The 18,034-nt window shown below is 49.0% G+C and overlaps 1 protein-coding gene across 1 annotated transcript in view; it reads left to right on the top strand.

Moving 5' to 3' along the window:
* The window catches only part of Mgat3 (mannosyl (beta-1,4-)-glycoprotein beta-1,4-N-acetylglucosaminyltransferase), a 46,329-nt gene extending 30,273 nt beyond the window's left edge, over positions 1–16,056 (top strand). Inside the window, exon 2 of the mRNA XM_005354179.3 lies at positions 11,142–16,056. Coding sequence (XP_005354236.1) covers positions 11,143–12,756 — 1,614 coding nt within the window. The 5' untranslated portion in view covers position 11,142 and the 3' untranslated portion in view covers positions 12,757–16,056. The remainder of the gene's footprint in view (positions 1–11,141) is intronic.
* The last annotated feature ends 1,978 nt before the right edge of the window (positions 16,057–18,034 follow it).

Below are 18,034 nucleotides of genomic sequence, written 5' to 3'. Positions count from 1 at the left end.
AAGAAAGAGAAAGAAAGGGATTCAGCCTGGCTTTTGGCAGGAAAACACCAATGGGCTCCAGCTGGCGTCCAGAGAAGAGTCCCTAAGGGTGTGGCTTAGTGGGTAGAGTACCTGAAATTACCTGGTACGACCTGGCACAAGTGAGAAGGAAGCACAAAACACGCAACAAACCCGCTTAGGAGTTTATTAACGTGTATTGGCCTGGTGAGGTTGCTGTGCAGAGAGAGCGAGCAAGCTTGACCTTTATCAAATGGACTCATGAGGTCAGACTGACCCAGCTGCTCCGGGGCTCCCAGGTCAGCTCAGACTGGCTGCTGGGGTCTGGTTTCACCATTTCTAGCTCCACAAGGGGCAAGAGTGGCCAGGCCACCCTGAAAAGCCCCATCCTGGCCCCCAAGAAACCCTATATGAAGTCTCCTGCTTAATCCTTTGCTGCTGCTTTGCCCGACAGAGGCGGTCACCCTCTTGTGTCTTTCCTAATAAATCTCCTCTGGAAGGTTTGTTGTACAGTGTGACTTTGTGGTATTCCTCGGCTTCTTACTGGCGTGATACCTTTCCCCCTGGAGCTGTAACACAATGATTCCGGGACACGGATAGGCTCTCTTGGTGCCTGTATCCCCTTGGGGTCAGAGCCACATTGGGACTCTATCCCTCATCTCAGGTTCACCTCCAACAGACTCACCTTCCAGCTCACTGATGGCTCAGCACCCCATCCACCAGCGGCAATTAGTTAAGTTTCCCCTTGGGTCGGTGTAAACACTCCCCTCAGTCCAAGGAAGTGACCATTGAGCACCTGGCACCCCTCTGGTACTCTTGAAGGTAGAGGTATCCCCATCCACTGTCTTTTTTCAAAAATTATTATTTTTTTATTATGTATACAATGTTCTGCCTGCATGTGTGCCTGCCCTCCAGAAGAGGGCACCAGATCTCATAGATGGTTGTGAGCCACTATGTGGTTGCTGTGAATTGAATTTAGGACCTCTGGAAGACCTTTTAACCTCTGAGCCAGCTCTCCAGCCCCTCAGCCACGTCTTTAAGGCTACAGCTGGCCTTCTTCACCTGACCCCATATCCCCACTCTTGGAGTTGCAATCCTGCAGTTTCCTTAGGCTCAACTAGACGCACTGTGCCCCTTCCTGCCCTCTTTTCCCACCTGCCCTTTGGAGCTGCCCATAATCCCACAGCTCCTCTAAATCCTTGTGGATTTTGTGACTCTGCTTACCAAGCCTTTCCGGTGGATGAGACCCCCCTCCCAGAGCTCCGTTTTCATCCTCGTCTTCTGGCCCCCTCACCTGGCTTCCACAAAAGCCCTGGTACCTGCTGAGTCTCTTCTCAGGCTTAACCAGCCTAAGCCCCGACTCCTCCTGAGTGCGGTGATTAGATGCTGAACCATTTGTGTCTCCCGCTGGTTCTCCCTTAGTCCTGGGGACACCGTGGCTACAGGCTGTAGTGACATTCTTCCTTCCCCCCTCTCATCCAGGGGAATGGTGTCTTCCATGTCCTCTCATTCCTCCTCCTTGGGATGCCTTTTAGAAAACCTCCAGGCTCTCCACCTGGCACCTAACCCAAAGGGCCTCAAATTTATTAACTTTTGCAATAAAATTTGGCCTCAATATTCTTTAGATAACCAGTCCAAATGGCTGCCTAACAGCACCCTAGACCCCAGTATTATCCAGGACCTTTACAAATACTGCAAGCAATTGGGGAAATTGTAAGATACCCCATTCCCTATGTTCAAACTTTCCCTTTTCTACCCTACAAGCCCTGTTTGTTTTTGTCTGCTTTCTACCCCCACCCCAGCACACACACACACACACACACACACACACACACACACACACACACTCTCACTGTGTAAAGTTCTGGTCTTTTAAGTCACTGTTGATGGATCTGTAAGTTTTTTTTGCAAGGTGGGAACTGGAAGCCAGTCCTAGTAGGAGGGGGAAGAATTGGGGGAGTAGGCCAGCTGTGTAGTGTGCACACCCAGCACACACTCCCCAACGGCTGGTGTATCTCCCAGCTCCCTCCTGCAGCGTCCTCTGTCTATAGCAAGGGCTCAGAAACTTCCTATCTCTAAGCCTTCTTTGTTCTCAGCTTACTGAATTCAGTTCTACAGGGACTCAGATGTCTTTTAGGTATGAGCAACGTTGGACTGTTTCGTGTTGTCCCACTTCTTTAAAAGTTGTCTTTGGAGTTGGGGGTGTGGCTCCCCCTCCTCTGTACTGAAGCATGCTTGTTTAAAGGTTTCCTCGAAAACATCTATCCCTTCTCAGACAAGACATCTCACTATGTGACAGAGAAAGGAGAGCAAAACAAAATAAAGGGACCGAGTATTCCCAGTGGGGACCGTGGCTGCTCATCTCAAACTCTTCTGGTTTGGGTTTAACTCTCTAAAACTTTTCCTAAGTTATATCTTATTTCAAGATTTGTAAGGTTATTGTGTAACTTTCTATACCTCAAGATCTGTAGGCTATTGAATATAATTTTAAAAAATCTGTAAAATTGGTATCGAAAGAGTTAACTTAGGAGTTGTAACATCAGGGTTAATATTAAAAATCTTTTTTGTATGGTTTTGTTTTTCAAGATAGAGTCTCTCTACACAGTTCTAGCTCTCCTAGAACTCACTCTGTAGGCCAGGCTGGGCTGGAACTCACAGAGATCTGCCTGCCTCTGCCTCCCAGCTCTGGGATTAAAGGCATGTGCCACCACCGCCCGGTTACACAGGTGATCTTAAAGGAAATGTGATTTACTGCCTTCTTAGCTGCTGTCTGTCCCCTCATCAGGGTGGAGGCAGCCATGTGGCTGACAGCCATCTTTTCTAGGGTTGGAGAAGATAGATTTTGTCATGTGATTTCACTTCCATCTTGATTACAAGTGACCACATGGCATAAGCCAGCCAAAGAAAAGAACATAGAAAGCTCTGCAGCCCAAACCAGATGATTCCTCCAGGATTTTTTAATCACACTAGCAAGCCTTCCCCTTATTGGCCTCAGCTCATAGTCTCTTCTCTCCCTCTCCAGCCTCTTTGGTCCCCCTTTCTCCCTCCCCAGTGACAGGCCACCCAAATCAACCCTCCTTGGTGCCTACTTTCAACTGCCAGTCCCTAGTCTCCCTGCTACTCACCCCTGTTCCGCTATGGGACTCCCTTTATCTACCGCTACCAACCTAAACTGGCCACAGTTCTCCCTTTGTGGGAGGTTGCCAGGGTGGATGGCGTGGTCAAGGTATATGTCCCCTACTCCTCAAGTGAATTATTAAATAGAAAAGAGATTGGAGCTGGGAGATAGTGGTGCACACCTTAAATCCCAGCACCCAGAAGGCAGAGCAGAGGTGGGTGGATCCCTGAGTTCAAGGCCAGCCAGGGATACACAGAAAAACCCTTTCTTAAAAAAAGCAAAGAGAGGGGAGCTGGAGAGATGGCGTAACGGTTAAGAGCACTGGCTGCTCTTCCAGAGGATAAGAGTTCGATTCCCAGCACCCACATGGTGGCTCACAACCATCTGAAATGAGATATGGCGCCCTTTTTTGGCCTGCAGGGGTAGCGCAGAGCACTCATACATAAAATTTTTTAAAAAAGCAAAGGAAAAAAAGAGGGGAGGGGAAGAAAGATTTGTTTTAGCTATCCTAGGTTTTTTGCTTTTCCATATAAAGTTGAGTACTGTTCTCTCGAGGTCTAAAGAATTTTGCTGGGATTTTGATGGGCATTACATTGAATCTGTAGATTGCTTTTGGTAAAATTGCTATTTTTTTTTTTTTTTGGTTTTTCGAGACAGGGTTTCTCTGTGGCTTTGGAGCCTGTCCTGGAACTAGCTCTGTAGACCAGGCTGGTCTCGAACTCACAGAGATCCGCCTGCCTCTGCCTCCCGAGTGCTGGGATTAAAGGCGTGCGCCACCATCGCCCGGCTTAAAATTGCTATTTTTACTATGTTAATTCTGCCTACCCAAGAGCATGGGAGATCTTTCCACTTTCTGGTGTCTTCTTCAATTTCTTTCTTCAAAGATTTAAAGTTCTTGTCATACAAGTCTTCCACTTGTTTGGTTAGAGTTACTCTGAGATATTTTATGCTATTTGTGGCTATTGTGAAGGGTGTTGTTTCTCTGATTTCCTCCCCAGCCCTTTTATCATCTATGTACAGGAGGGCTACTGAGTTAATCTTGTATCCTGCTACATTACTGAAAGTGTTTATGAGTTGTAGAAGTTCCTTAGTAGAATTTTTGGGATCGCTTATGTAAACTATCATATCATCAGCAAATAGTGAGAGTTTGACTTCTTTTCTGATTTGTATCCCCTTGATCTCCTTTTGGTGTCTTATTGCTCTATCTAGGACCTCAAGAACTATATTGAATACATATTGAGAGAGTGGACAACCTTGTCTTGTTCCTGATTTCAGTGGAATCGTGGGGAGTTTCTCTCCATTTAGTTTGATGTGTCTGAACCCTCGCCAACCATTCCAGCCACACCCACCAGTGCCATCAATGGGATTATTGGGCCACTGACTGTCCTCATGTCCCTCCCAGCATGGGAATGGCAGGCCCCGACTGCCCTCTATCCGACCTCCTAGGTCTGGTCATGGACATCTGAGGGGGCCCAGGCTCTCTTGGTCTGACCACTGCCCTCTCTGACAGGGAGCTTGAAATGTGAGTAAGGAGGCTGCACCTCCCAGACTTCTATAATAGCTGTAACAGCCATTTCCAGCCCCCCAAGGCAGGGGTGTGGCCAGGCCCCTTCACTACAGGAAAAAGAGCTCAAGATTAGGCTACAAAACCCCACCAATCCCCATGATCAGGCCACCAATTCTCTCTAATCCCAGGCTACCCTGGAAAGCCCACACACACACCAAGAAACCCTTCCTAACTAAAATCTCTCTCCCGCTCAGTTCTCTGCTACTTCTTCACCGAGTGGAGGCAGCCACCCTCTTGTGTCTCTCCCGAGAAATCTCTTCGGTGAGGTTTGTTGTGTGGTGTGACTTTGTGGTGTTCCCAGGCTCCGGACTGCCAGGGTACCTCTCCCCTCAGAGCAGTAACAATTCCAGTAGGGAACCCTTGCCCCTCAGAGCTGTAACACCCCAGGTTGGAGCCCGTTAAAGAAGAACTGTCTTCTGGAGGGATCAGGGCAGTCTGCCTCAGAGGCATTCTTGTCTTCCTGCGTTCATTTGGCTTGCTTCCTTCTGCTCGACCTGCTAGCCTTGTGTAACTTCCGGTCTTGTTTCTCCAACCTGGGGCTGGAATGCACTATGCAGAAATGGGCTTCCCCCACTTTGGGATGTCGACTCTTTCCCTCACACCAGTGGAGATGACCCCATCTCTGCTCAGGCATAGCTGGTGTTTAGCTGAGGTCAGGCCCCCACCTGACTGTCTTTCCTGCCTACAGTCAGCTGTGCAGACACCACTTAGACACCTGAGGGTGCAGGCATTTGAACTGGAGACAGAAGCATACCTTGTGTCTCTAGTTCAGACCTTGCCCCGCCTCGCAGGACTAGCAGCCGGACTATTCCTTGCTTGCCTGCTCAGGGACCCTCCTAGAGAGAAGCCTCTGAGGCCAGTTCCCACACTCCCTCCAGCCAGGGAACCCTGAACAGGCCCCTGGTTGGAAGAAATGGCTCTTGGACTCCAGATTGAGCATGCTAAATCCCCTATGACCACAGAGCTAAGAGAAGATCCTGCTGGAGGTTTCCAGTCTGGAACATTAGAACATCTGAAAGCTCATTGCACACCCACTGTGCACCGGAAACTCCATGTGTAGATCCCAGGTACAAAGACAGGTTGAGAACGCGGAGGAAGCTTGCTAAAGACCAAGAGCATCTTTCTCTTTCACCCTGCTGCCTTCGGGCAGTGTGAGGATGGTAGAGCAGGGGCAGGTGACCTGGGAAAAGCACCCAAACTGTGAGAATGAGCAGCAGAAAGGAATGTTTTGCTTTTCCTGAGTTACTGGAATTTGATCACAGGCTTTTTATGCTCAAGTTCTCTGCCCTGACAGGAACATTTTTAAAGAAAGGCCCAAAGGCCAGTTTTTTGTCCCAGCCCCTCCCTGCACAAGCTTGTCCACAGTCTGACGCTCTGGAAGAAATATATTCTCTGCTAAGGCTGTGGAAAGCATGCATGCTTAACATGCTGGAGGCCCCGGATTGCACCAAAAACAACAAACTAACAACAAAAAATCCAAATAAAATGTGGAGTTCAGTTAATAGTGGCATGCTGGTGTCTGTTTCCTCTTTGCGTCAAATCTGTCATCACAAACTGTAGGGTAATAGCAGAGAGTGGCTGGGTGGTGGTGGAGAACACCTTTAATCTCAGCGTTCAGGAGGCAGAGGCAGGCGGATCTCTGAGTTCGAGGCCAGCCTGGTTTACAAGAGCTAGTCCCAGGACAGCCAGGGTTGTTACACAGAGAAACCCTGCCTTGAAAAACCAAATAGTAGAGCAAGTGGGGGAGGCATGCAAGGAGCTGTCTGTCCTGTGTTTGAAACTTATCTGGTAAAATACAGATATTCCGAAGTTGAAGGTTTATTTAAGTTGTGGGGAAGAAAGATAGACAAACATCTCTAGCCTTGGCCAGAAACTAATTGAGCCATTAAATGGTGCCAATGAATAGCAAGTGGTTAGGTTCCATATCATTTGTGAGTACAGTGGTTCATTTGGCAAAACAAAGGAAATGAAAAGGCTAGGCGTGTTTCATAGAATTTAAAAGGAAATGGGAGATCTGTTTCTATCAACATGAAACTCTCTTAAATTCATGATTGACAGAAGAAAACAACTTGTTTGGACTTGGTGTATGCCATGGTAAGATGTGTGAGTAGTACCAAACCTGGAACCAAGAAATTGACTCTAATTGTTCATGCCTACAAACCAGTCTGTTTATTTTTGGTTTTGTGGGTTTTTTTTTTTTTTCGAAACAGGGTTTTTCTGTATAATAGTCCTGACTGTCTTGGAGCCTTCTTGGTAGTCCAGGCTGGCCTTGAACTCACTGAGATCCCAATGCCTCTGCCTCCCAAGTGCTGGGATAACAGGTATGTGCCACCATGCTGATGTTGTGTGTCTTGTTCTTCGTTTTGTTTTATTTTGAGACAGTCTCTAAACTGACTGGCCTGGAGCTGCTATGTAAAACAGGCTAGCCTTGGAGTCGAAGACCTCTGTCCACTTCTGCTTTCTGAGTGCAGGCCTGGCCGCTTGCTTGCTTGTTTGAGACAGGGTCTCACTGTCTGTCCTAAAACTCACAATGTAGACTAGGCTGGTTTCAGATTTACAGAGATCTACCTGCCTTTGCCTCCTGAATGCTGGAATTAAAGGCATGAGCAACCATACCTAGCTATTGTGGTTTTCTCTTTTGAGTAGGGCACAGCGGCCCTGGCTGTCCTATCCTGGGTTTAAAGGAATGCACTGTCGCACCCAGCATGACTTCATTTTAAAAATGATCAGATTGCTGGGATCTGGTGGCTCGCCTCTGTACAGAATCTCAGCACTAGAGGCTGAGGCAAGAGGATTGCCTCAAATTCAAGGCCAGTTTGTGCTACAGAGGGAGACCCTATTTCAAAACCAAATTAAATATGTTCCTTGGAGATTTGTGGCAATTGTAGTCTAGGAGTTTTGTTTGTGTTTGTTTTCTCTGCCAGTTAAAGAATTAAAAGACAGGGAAAATAAGTACAACAGATAGCAGTAGAGAATTCTCCAAGCCTCCTCCATAGGACCTCCCTCATAGGGCCTCTGTAGGGCCTCCTCCATAGGTCTCCTCCATAGGGCCTCCTCCAGAGGTCTCCTCCATAGGGCCTCCTCCAGAGGTCTCCTCCATAGGGCCTCCTCCAGAGGTCTCCTCCATAGGGCCTCCTTCATAGGACCTCTATAGGACCTCCCCCATAGGGCCTCCATAGGACCTCTATAGGACCTCCTTCAGAGGACCTCTATAGGACCTCTCCCACAGGGCCTCTATAGGTTTCCTCCATAGGACCTCCTTCAAAGGACCTCTATAGGACCTCCTCCATAGGACTTCTATAGGACCTCCTCCATAGGACTTCTATAGGACCTCCTCCATAGGGCCTCCATAGGGCCTCCTCCATAGGGCCTCCTCCATAGGACCTCTATAGGGCCTCCTCCATAGGGCCCACTCCATTAGACCTCATCCATAAGGCCTCTATAATGGTATATTATTTATGTTTTAATAAATAAAGCTTGACTGAAAATCAGAGTGCAAAGCTAACCATACTAGTCAGCCGTAGAGACCAAGCGATGGCGGTGCACACCTTTAATTTCAACACTAGAGAGGAATATAAAACGGGAAGAGGGCCAGGCGGTGGTGGCGCACGCCTTTAATCCCAGCACTCGGGAGGCAGAGGCAGGTGGATCTCTGTGAGTTCGAGACCAGCCTGGTCTACAGAGCTAGTTCCAGGACAGGCTCCAAAGCCACAGAGAAACCCTGTCTCGAAAAAAAAAAAAAAAAAAAAAAAAAAAAAAAAAGAAAAAAACGGGAAGAGGCAGAAGCTTAGTCTCAGTCTGCAGCCTGAGGTTTGGTGGGGAGCATTGCTGTCTGCAGTCACATTGAAGACAGGATTGCACCTTTGTTTGTCTGAGCCTTGGTAGAGGTAAGAATTCTCTAGTGGCTTGGTTACTTTGCTTTTCTGCTCTTCAGCTAAAACCACAATATCTGTCTCTGGGTTTCTATTATTATATTATATTCTACAGACCTCCTCCATAAGGCCTACCCCATATGGCCTTCTCCACAGGACCGCGCGGCTAAGGTGGAAGGCACTCTGGTTACCTCCTGATGTCCTAACAGATCAAGGTTAGGACAAGCATTCTGAGAGGCTAGCTAACGGGAAGGTGGGAGTTGGGGTGGGGCTGTTCTCCCAGTTTTTGTTTTTTGTGATGTAAACTTTAGGAACCTCCACTCCTGCAGAATGGAGTAGGAACTCAGGAGACCTCGAGCAGTAGCCTAAACTGTGAAAAGGATCAGTTGCTTTGCCGGACCCTGTGATTTCATGGCCTTTTTTTTAAAGCTGTAAATCTATATAATCTTTGTTATTATTTGCTTGTTTTGAGGCAGGGTTTCTCTGTGTAACAGTCCTGACTGTCCTGGGACTTGCTTTGTAAACCAGGCTGGCCTTGAACTCACAGAGATCCACCTGCCTCTGCCCCCCAAATGCTGGGATTAAATGCGCGCATCAGCACCACCGGTCTGTATTTATTTTTTTAATCTAGACAGGAAGCAAGCACGATAAGCACTCACAATTTTCTTTTTCTTTTTTCCTTTTTTTTATTGATTTTTATTTTCTCTGTTCCCCTCCCTGCCTCTCTCCTCCCCCCTTCAACTTTCCCCCAATGTCTCCATGCTCCCAATTTACTCAGGAGATCTTGTCTTTTTCTACTTCCCATGTAGATTATATCTATGTAAGTCTCTCTTAGTGTCCTCATTGTTGTCTAAATTCTCTGGGATTGTGGTTTGTAGGCTGGTTTTCTTTGCTTTATGTTTAAAAACCCCCTATTTTCTTAAACCAGTGGCTCTCAACCTTCATAATTCCGGGATCTTTTGATATAGTTCTTCATGTTATGGTGACCCCAACCTTAAAATTATTTTTGCTTCTCCTTCATAGTTATAATCTTGATGCTGTTATCAATTATAATGTAAATAATCTGTGTTTTCCAATGGTCTTAGGTGACCCCTGTGAAAAGATCACCCAAAGGTTGAGAATCTCTTATTTAAACAGTACTATCTAAATTAGGAGAACCTTCTCATAATTTATAATGTGTAAATTGGGGTTAAGTCCCTGAAATCTAGAGTAGGAAACAGGAAACGAAACAGAACAACAAGAATAACATTTATGAGAACTTAGCAGGTGATTAAGTTGGGTCCTTTTTGTTAACCTCTGTTGCTATGACTGAAATACTCAAAGCTAAAACAAAGAACATTAAGGGGAAAAAAACCAAACCATCTTAGAGGCCTGGGGTTGCCTCCTTAGTCTAAAAAAAATAAAAAATAAATAAAAATAGAACGGTAGTCAGCAGAAGCCACAGCAGGACTAGGAACTTAGTGCCCTCAGTTTGCCATGTGGTTACATTAACCAAAGTGGCGGCCAGTTCCATGATTGCTTTGACCTTTTTCCCCCCTGTGCATTGATGCCTGCATGTATGTCTGTATGAGTGTGCCAGATCCCCCTGGGACTGAAGTTACGTGAGTTGCCAGTGGATACTGGGAATCGAACCTGGGTCCTCTGGAAGAGCAACCAGTGCTCTTAACCACTGAGTCATCTCTCCAGCCCATGGTCACATGGTCTCCAGTAACCAGTTTAACTGACTTCCTAGGATACATAGCTTTTAGAGGTAGAAGGTCTGAGGGGAATCTTTCCTTGTTAGAAGAAAATCAAACCACAAGCCCATCCTAGGATGGGGGAAAGGTGCCAGCAGCGAACACATCTTTCTATCCTTTTAAGGTTCAACCTGATTTCTCACCTTGATGAGGTGGTCCTCAAATCCCAAGACAAGTCCCAAGAACTCCTAGTCTCTCATTTTTCTGTGAAAATGTGCTGACAGGGTTTTGTTGGTTCTTACACACACACACACACACACACACACAAAATAAAGGGAAGAAAAAATACAAAAGGAACAGCAGCCTAGGACAGGGTATCAACAAACCTCTGAGCAGCTTGCAGCTGATCCACACCCCACCCTCTACCCCTTGGAGCCTGCCACTCTCGAGGACAGCATTTCCCCCTGGTTGCATTTTGCTCTAGGAGCCAAGTCTAACCCTGGTGAGCAGCATGTAGCTTCAGGTGGAGGAGCAGTCTACAGAGAGATGTGATGGGGTCTCAGGGGTGTGGACGCAGGGAGCAGGTTTGTGTGTGCATGTGTGTGTGTGTGTGAAAGAGACAGAGAGAGAGACAGAGAGAGACAGAGATAGTATTTCTCTACATAGCCCTGGCTGTCCTGAAACTCACTATGTAGATATGTAGACCAGGCTGGCCTCCATCTCTCAAGTGTTGGGATTAAAGGCATGTCACCACACCCAGGACAGTGGACTTTTGAGGCTAGACGGTGGGGTGACAGTATAAGTCCAGGAGATTCTCACAGGTGGCTGCAGCTAGTTCTCCCCTCACATCCCCTTCCTAGGACAGAAGCCCAGACAGCTGCACTGACATTTCGCTCTTTCCCTTCCTGCAGGATGAAGATGAGACGCTACAAGCTCTTTCTCATGTTCTGTATGGCCGGCCTGTGCCTCATCTCCTTCCTACACTTCTTTAAGACCTTATCCTATGTCACCTTCCCCAGAGAACTGGCCTCCCTCAGCCCTAACCTGGTTTCCAGCTTCTTCTGGAACAATGCCCCTGTCACTCCCCAGGCCAGTCCGGAACCGGGTGGCCCGGACCTGTTGCGAACCCCTCTCTACTCCCACTCCCCATTGCTCCAGCCACTGTCCCCCAGCAAGGCCACGGAGGAATTGCACCGGATGGACTTCGTGTTGTCGGAGGACACCACTGAGTATTTTGTGCGCACCAAAGCCGGTGGTGTGTGCTTCAAACCAGGTACCAAGATGCTGGAGAAACCTTCAGGGCGCACAGAGGAGAAGCCCGAGGTGGCGGAGGGCTCCTCAGCTAGGGGCCCTGGTCGGAGGCCCATGCGGCATGTGTTGAGTACACGAGAACGCCTGGGTAGCCGGGGCACTAGGCGCAAGTGGGTCGAGTGTGTGTGCCTCCCAGGCTGGCACGGACCCAGCTGCGGGGTGCCCACCGTAGTGCAGTATTCCAACCTGCCCACCAAGGAGCGCCTGGTACCCAGGGAGGTGCCAAGGCGGGTTATCAACGCCATCAACATTAACCATGAGTTTGACCTGCTGGACGTGCGTTTCCATGAGTTGGGCGATGTGGTGGATGCCTTCGTGGTGTGCGAGTCCAACTTCACGGCCTACGGGGAGCCGCGGCCTCTCAAGTTCCGAGAGATGCTGACCAATGGCACCTTCGAGTACATCCGCCACAAAGTGCTCTACGTCTTCCTGGACCACTTCCCACCCGGTGGCCGGCAGGATGGCTGGATTGCAGATGACTACCTGCGCACTTTCCTCACCCAGGATGGCGTCTCCCGCCTACGCAATTTGCGGCCGGATGACGTCTTCATCATCGATGACGCAGATGAGATCCCCGCACGTGATGGTGTGCTGTTCCTCAAGCTCTATGACGGCTGGACGGAGCCCTTTGCCTTCCACATGCGCAAGTCCCTGTACGGCTTCTTCTGGAAGCAACCGGGCACGCTGGAAGTGGTGTCGGGTTGCACCGTGGACATGTTGCAGGCCGTGTATGGACTGGATGGCATCCGTCTGCGCCGCCGCCAGTACTACACCATGCCCAACTTCCGACAGTATGAGAACCGCACAGGTCACATCCTAGTGCAGTGGTCTCTCGGCAGCCCCCTGCACTTTGCAGGCTGGCATTGCTCCTGGTGCTTCACACCCGAGGGCATCTACTTCAAGCTTGTGTCCGCTCAGAATGGCGACTTTCCACGCTGGGGTGACTATGAGGACAAGAGGGACCTCAACTACATCCGCAGCTTGATTCGCACTGGGGGCTGGTTCGACGGCACGCAGCAGGAGTACCCTCCTGCAGACCCCAGTGAACACATGTATGCTCCCAAATACTTGCTCAAGAACTATGACCAATTCCGCTACCTGTTGGACAACCCCTACCGGGAGCCAAAGAGCACTGTGGAGGGTGGGCGCCGGAACCTGGGCTCCGAGGGAAGGTTACCTGCTGTCAGGGGCAAGTTAGATGCAGTAGAGGGTTAGGGCTGGGCAGGCTGGGGTGATGGCTACCCCAGTGTTATCTCTCTGGCCTCTTGGGGGCTCTTGAGAGAGCTAGGAGCCCTTATAGGTGGTTCTCTCTGCTCAAGCCCTCTGGAATTAAGGGTCAGGTCTTTTAGCGCAAAACAGAAAAGAAAAATTAATCATTTCCAGTAGAGAAAAGCAAGCCCAGACATCTATGCAGCATTTTGTCCCCAAGAGTGCTGTGGGCAAGCGGTGTCCCTGGAGAGCATGAGGTGGTTTTCTGGGGCTGGGAGGGCTGTGGAATTTCAGTCTCATCTAGAAAATTCCACCTCAGACATTCTGCATTATTGACCTGCAGAGGAAAAGGGGGTGGGAGAGACCATGCCAGGAGTTCCCAGGAAACTGTAAATAAATGCATTTGGGTCCAAGAACAAGAAAAGATACTTAGTAGGGAGGCACTTGAGAGTATATCTGCTCTTGATCTTGACCAAGAAGCTAGGGAAGCGATGGAAAACGGCACCCACGAGACAGAGCACTTTGCATCTTGCTCAGAAGTGCTGGACCCAAGGAATGAGGTTTCCCACTGGCTGGGAGGGTGGAGCCAGTGGCTGTCAGTGTCCCTCCCTCTGTAAGCAGACATACTGGGGGCCTGAGGAAGCTTCTTCTTGGTTCCAAATCTCACTCTGATGGCCTTTTCACTTTTCCTATTACTGTCTCATAGGATGCCAGCTCAGCTGCTTGCAAAGGGCCCTAGGAGCCCAGTTCTCAGGGTGGGACCGGAGCTGGAGACTGTATGGATAGCCAGTATAGTAGGTGGGGTGGGAAAGGAGACCGACATAAGGCCTCTATAGCTCCTCCCCTCCCCCATCACTTTCTGCTGGCATCCAGTCCCGTTCTACCACCATCCCTGGTTATTCCTGTGCCCCCCACTGCCCCACTAAGAGCTGGCTAGGGGCCAGGAAGAGGCCACAAGGTTTTCTGGGGCCCAAGAAAGGACTTTAAGGTCAGTGGTATGTCAACCTATTCCTCTTAATTTGCCTTGTGTGGGGGGGGGCACAGGGTGTATTTGTTGGAGAAGATTCTAAAATGATGTAGAAGCCCCTTGGCAAACAGCAGTCAAGTAAGATCACCTTGTTTCTAATTAAGTAGTCTAGGGGGAGATGATCCAGAGCCTGTAAGACAGCAAGCTTAGCTTCATAAACAACTCCCAGGTCTGGATAGAGTGGCTGCATCCGCTCACATGATAAGGCAAGGAAGGGTGAACTTTTCCCTATGAAGGGCAGGAGTCAGATAGTCTATTGCTTCGGATAGCATCTTACTGGTCAGGACTTAGCTGCATGGCTACAGGTAGTTGCAAGGAAAACTGGGAAATGTAGTTTTGAGCGGGACTGCTGTGTCCCTACCTCCGTTTGAGAGTTCTGTATTACCAGCAGCACCTTTGTGGGAAGGGTGCAAGTGATTGCGCATCATGGGACCCTGCTCTCTCCCTGCCTGCCCCACAGTTGAGGTCCAGTAGGGACTCGCAGGTGTATGGGAAGAGTGGGTGCCTCTCCCTGAGGCTCCTAATAGTCCCCTTGATGCCAGTATGCAGGGCTGTCTGTGGAATGGCCAGTGTTTGTGCGTGTGTGTATATTTATGGGCATGGGTGCATGCTTGTGTGTATTGTACATGTCTGTATCCATGTGTCCCTGTACTAAGATGATGTTCACACGTGGGTGTGGGAGCATAGGCTTGGCTGTCCTCTTTCCTAGGACCTGGAGCCCATAGTTTTGTCTCCTGTGGCTCCTCAAGATGCCTGAGGCAGGAAGTCCTTAGGGGACCTTGAAAACAAGGCTAATGGGAGTACAGGGTCTGTCTGTCTGTCTGTCTGTCTGTTTTTATTTTCAGACTGAGGAATGGAATCTTGCTAGCTAGAGGGCTATGCAGCTGAGAACCCAGCACTCCCCCAGCCTCTCTTGGCCAACCACATCCTCCCACTGATACCTCAGAACCTCCTGGGTGATCTTATTGGAGGCATCCTGAGGTTTCCTTTGATGTAACTCTGTCTGGAGCAGTTTACTTGGCAGTGGGCATGGTGTGGGGAGCTCTGGTGAGCAGGCACGAAGCCGGCCGCGGGGCTCTATGGCCACTCCTCCCACTGAGGGACACCGCCATGAAACTTTCCCTTCAAAGAACTTCCTTCTCTGGTTCCTCTTGGGACTGAGAGGTAGTCCCAGAAGTCAGGGCATCCCAGAGACTTAGGGGTTCATCTGTGCCAAGGCACTCTTCTGAGACGCCTGTAGGTGTTCCTGTGTGATGCCTCCCCCTCAAACGAAATCCTCACCCACCATACTCCTAGTAACCTTAGCTGCTTCATAGATACCCCATTTCAGGCATTTCAGGGTTCCTGCCCACAGGTGACCAGTTCAGAGACAACTGGGAAAGCACAGTTCCTGCCTGGGCTGGCCATGTCTCTCAGACCAGTAGGGGAAAATAATGTAGCAGTTTCAGCCAGGCAGGAAGAGGCCTTGTCATGAGCTGAGAGACCACCTGTGAGAGATGAGGGCTAAAAAGTTTCACATCTAACCACAGCATACACTGGGAATTTGAGGGCCAGGGGACCCAGGACCATACCCTCAATATGGAGGGAAACTGAATTGAATGTGGGTGCATTCTCCAGGAACCACTGGCCTGGGACCTCCAGACCCAAGGAGGCCTGTTCATTCCAGGCACCCAGCTGACCTTGTTCACCCAAGAGGCTCAGCGGTTTTGGGGGGCAGGCATGATGATGCTTTGGGGGCAAAGGTGAGATTCAGGGTGGAAAGACAGGATTCATCCAAGCAGAAGCTAGGGCCCTGGGAAATGTGTAATTTAAGGACACCAATAATGATAATAATAATAATAATAATAGCATTATTTTTTTTGTAAAGGAAAATCAATATGTACATTCTGAAATCATTTTCTCTGTAAATGGTTGGATTTCATTTCACCCTTAAAGGGATGCTCAAAGGAGAAGATAATATTAATAATAAAAACAGCTGCCAAGTCTGGAGGCTATGTGTGTATGTGGCCGAGTTGTGGGTGCTCCAGGGCAGAGTTGAGTGTGAGCAGACAGCTCTGGTCTTGCTTGCCAAGTCAGGACCCTGCATGGCATGAGGCCCTCACAAGGACTGGATGTGTAGGGAGAAGGAAAATGTACCCTGTCTCTTCACTTAGGGGTGTGGTCACCCCCAACTTGGGCGTGTGCTTCCTGCCTGTGGATGGAATTAGAGCTACTAGGCCTCTGTTCAGTGGGAGGTAGAAAGGAAGCCTGTATTCTAAAACTGGTGGTTTTTCTTCTGGGGTCAGGAGGACCCTCTAAGGGATCCAGGTAAGAGTATTGGTGGTAACTCACACAGTTCTGCTTGGAGTATCAGATAGCATTTGGATACCCCTCACACCTGTGTCTGCCAAGGGTTCTCTAAATGCCTCAGCCATGATCACATGGCTGCCTAAGTTCTGGACCTTTTGTTTGGGAATGACCATCTCTGTCATGCTACAGCAGTCCCTGAGGCCTTGGAGTACAGAGCCTCTTATCCCTAGCGGGGTTCTAAGGACAGTCTCAGAGATAGCAGATCAGACTCTTAAGTGTTGCCTGGGTCTTCTGTGGGACAGCTGTGTAACCTCCACATCACACTGAAGGTCCAGAAGCCAGAGTGACAGCAGTGTTAGTGGCCTGACCTGGGACGCGAACTGCCCAGATCTCTGGCCATACCCCCAAAGTCCAAAAGGAGCTGAGTAAGTGCTTGGGATAGGCTGGAAAGTGAATTCTGTAGACCCCAAGATGTGAAGCTGAAGATGCACCAGCCTGGCCAGAAGAGGGCGACAGCAACCCACTTGCCATTAAAGTGTTAACAATTCTAGTTTGTGTTGGGGTGCATCCTCATTACCATCAATATTTACAAATAATACATATACTTTCAGGTATTACGTATTAAATAGTTAAACATTTTCAGTCAAATTCTAGAGTGAAAAACTGCTCCACTGTACCCGTTTGGCAGATGTGGTAAGCGAAACTGATACCTCACACAACAGGGCCTCACTGGCAAGTTCAAGTTCTCCTGTGGTCAGAGGCTGATGTCACCGCGAGGCTGCACTTCCTGTGCATATCGGCAGGATGAGGAGGAAGTCAGGCAGAGACAAAGGAGAAGATAGGTACCGTGACATAGCAAAAGCTGCCAAGCCAAGCCAGGCATGGGTCCAGGCCAGGGGACACAGGAGACAGCGAGATGAGGGCTGGGGTGCAGGAGTCACATCCCAGCAAGTACACTGTGCTGTGTCCTCCTCGATGGCTGTCTGGGTGGGTGTGGGTACCGGCAGGCTCCGGGACCCCAGGTCCTGCCTCTAAACACGAGGTAGACAATGCTTTAGTGCAGGAAGCGGATTAATGATACCTGTAAACCTTCATCCAGAGAGGAGAGCTGACAGCCACCTTGATAACAGCTGTCAGATTCACCAGTGAAATGCCACTTGCCAAGGGACTGAGAGGTGGCTCAGTGGTAGAGTGAATGTTGTTCTCCCAGGGGACCCAAGTTTGGTTCCAGCACCCACACCCAGTGGTTGCGACCAGCTTTGTGGGATCCAAGGCTACTGACTTCCTAAGACATTCATGGGTGTACACAAACCCCTACATAGACACATAGCCATAATTAAGCTTAAAAATAATAAATTCTGGGGCTGGAGAGATGGCTCAGCAATTAAGAATTCTTGCTGGTCTTGATAATGGACCAGAGTTTGGTTCCTACTCCCCACATCAGGCAACTCACAGACACTGGTAACTCCAGCTCCAGGGGACCTAATATCCTCTTCTGGCCTGTGGATATGTATAAACACACCACCATATACATAAATAAAAATAAGGACTGTTTTTGAGACAGGATCTTACTTTGTAGTCCTGGCTATTCTGGAACTTCCTTTGTAAAACAGGTTGGTCTTGAACTCAGAGATCTATCTGCTTCTCCCTCCCAAGTACTGGAATTAAAGACATCCACTACCATACCTGTATAAAAAAATAAAAACTTTTGGTTTTTCTGAACAGGGTTTCTCTGTAGCTTTGGAGCCTGTCCTGGAACTAGCTCTTGTAGACCAGGCTGGCTTCAGAACTCACAGAGATCCGCCTGCCTCTACCTCCCGAGTGCTGGGATTAAAGGCGTGTGCCACCACCAGCCAGGTCTGACTTCAGGGCCTCAGAAACCTGAGATTCTGAAAGCCTGTAACCTCTAGAGCTCTTGGGGAGCCCCTCCCCTGCACCTACAAATGTTTAATCAAAGCATGAGTTGGT

Source organism: Microtus ochrogaster, chromosome 15 (assembly GCF_000317375.1).
Source record: "Microtus ochrogaster isolate Prairie Vole_2 chromosome 15, MicOch1.0, whole genome shotgun sequence".
Classification (NCBI taxonomy): domain Eukaryota; kingdom Metazoa; phylum Chordata; class Mammalia; order Rodentia; family Cricetidae; genus Microtus; species Microtus ochrogaster.
Note: the sequence above shows the minus strand (reverse complement) of the source record. Positions and strands in the feature narration are given on the sequence as shown.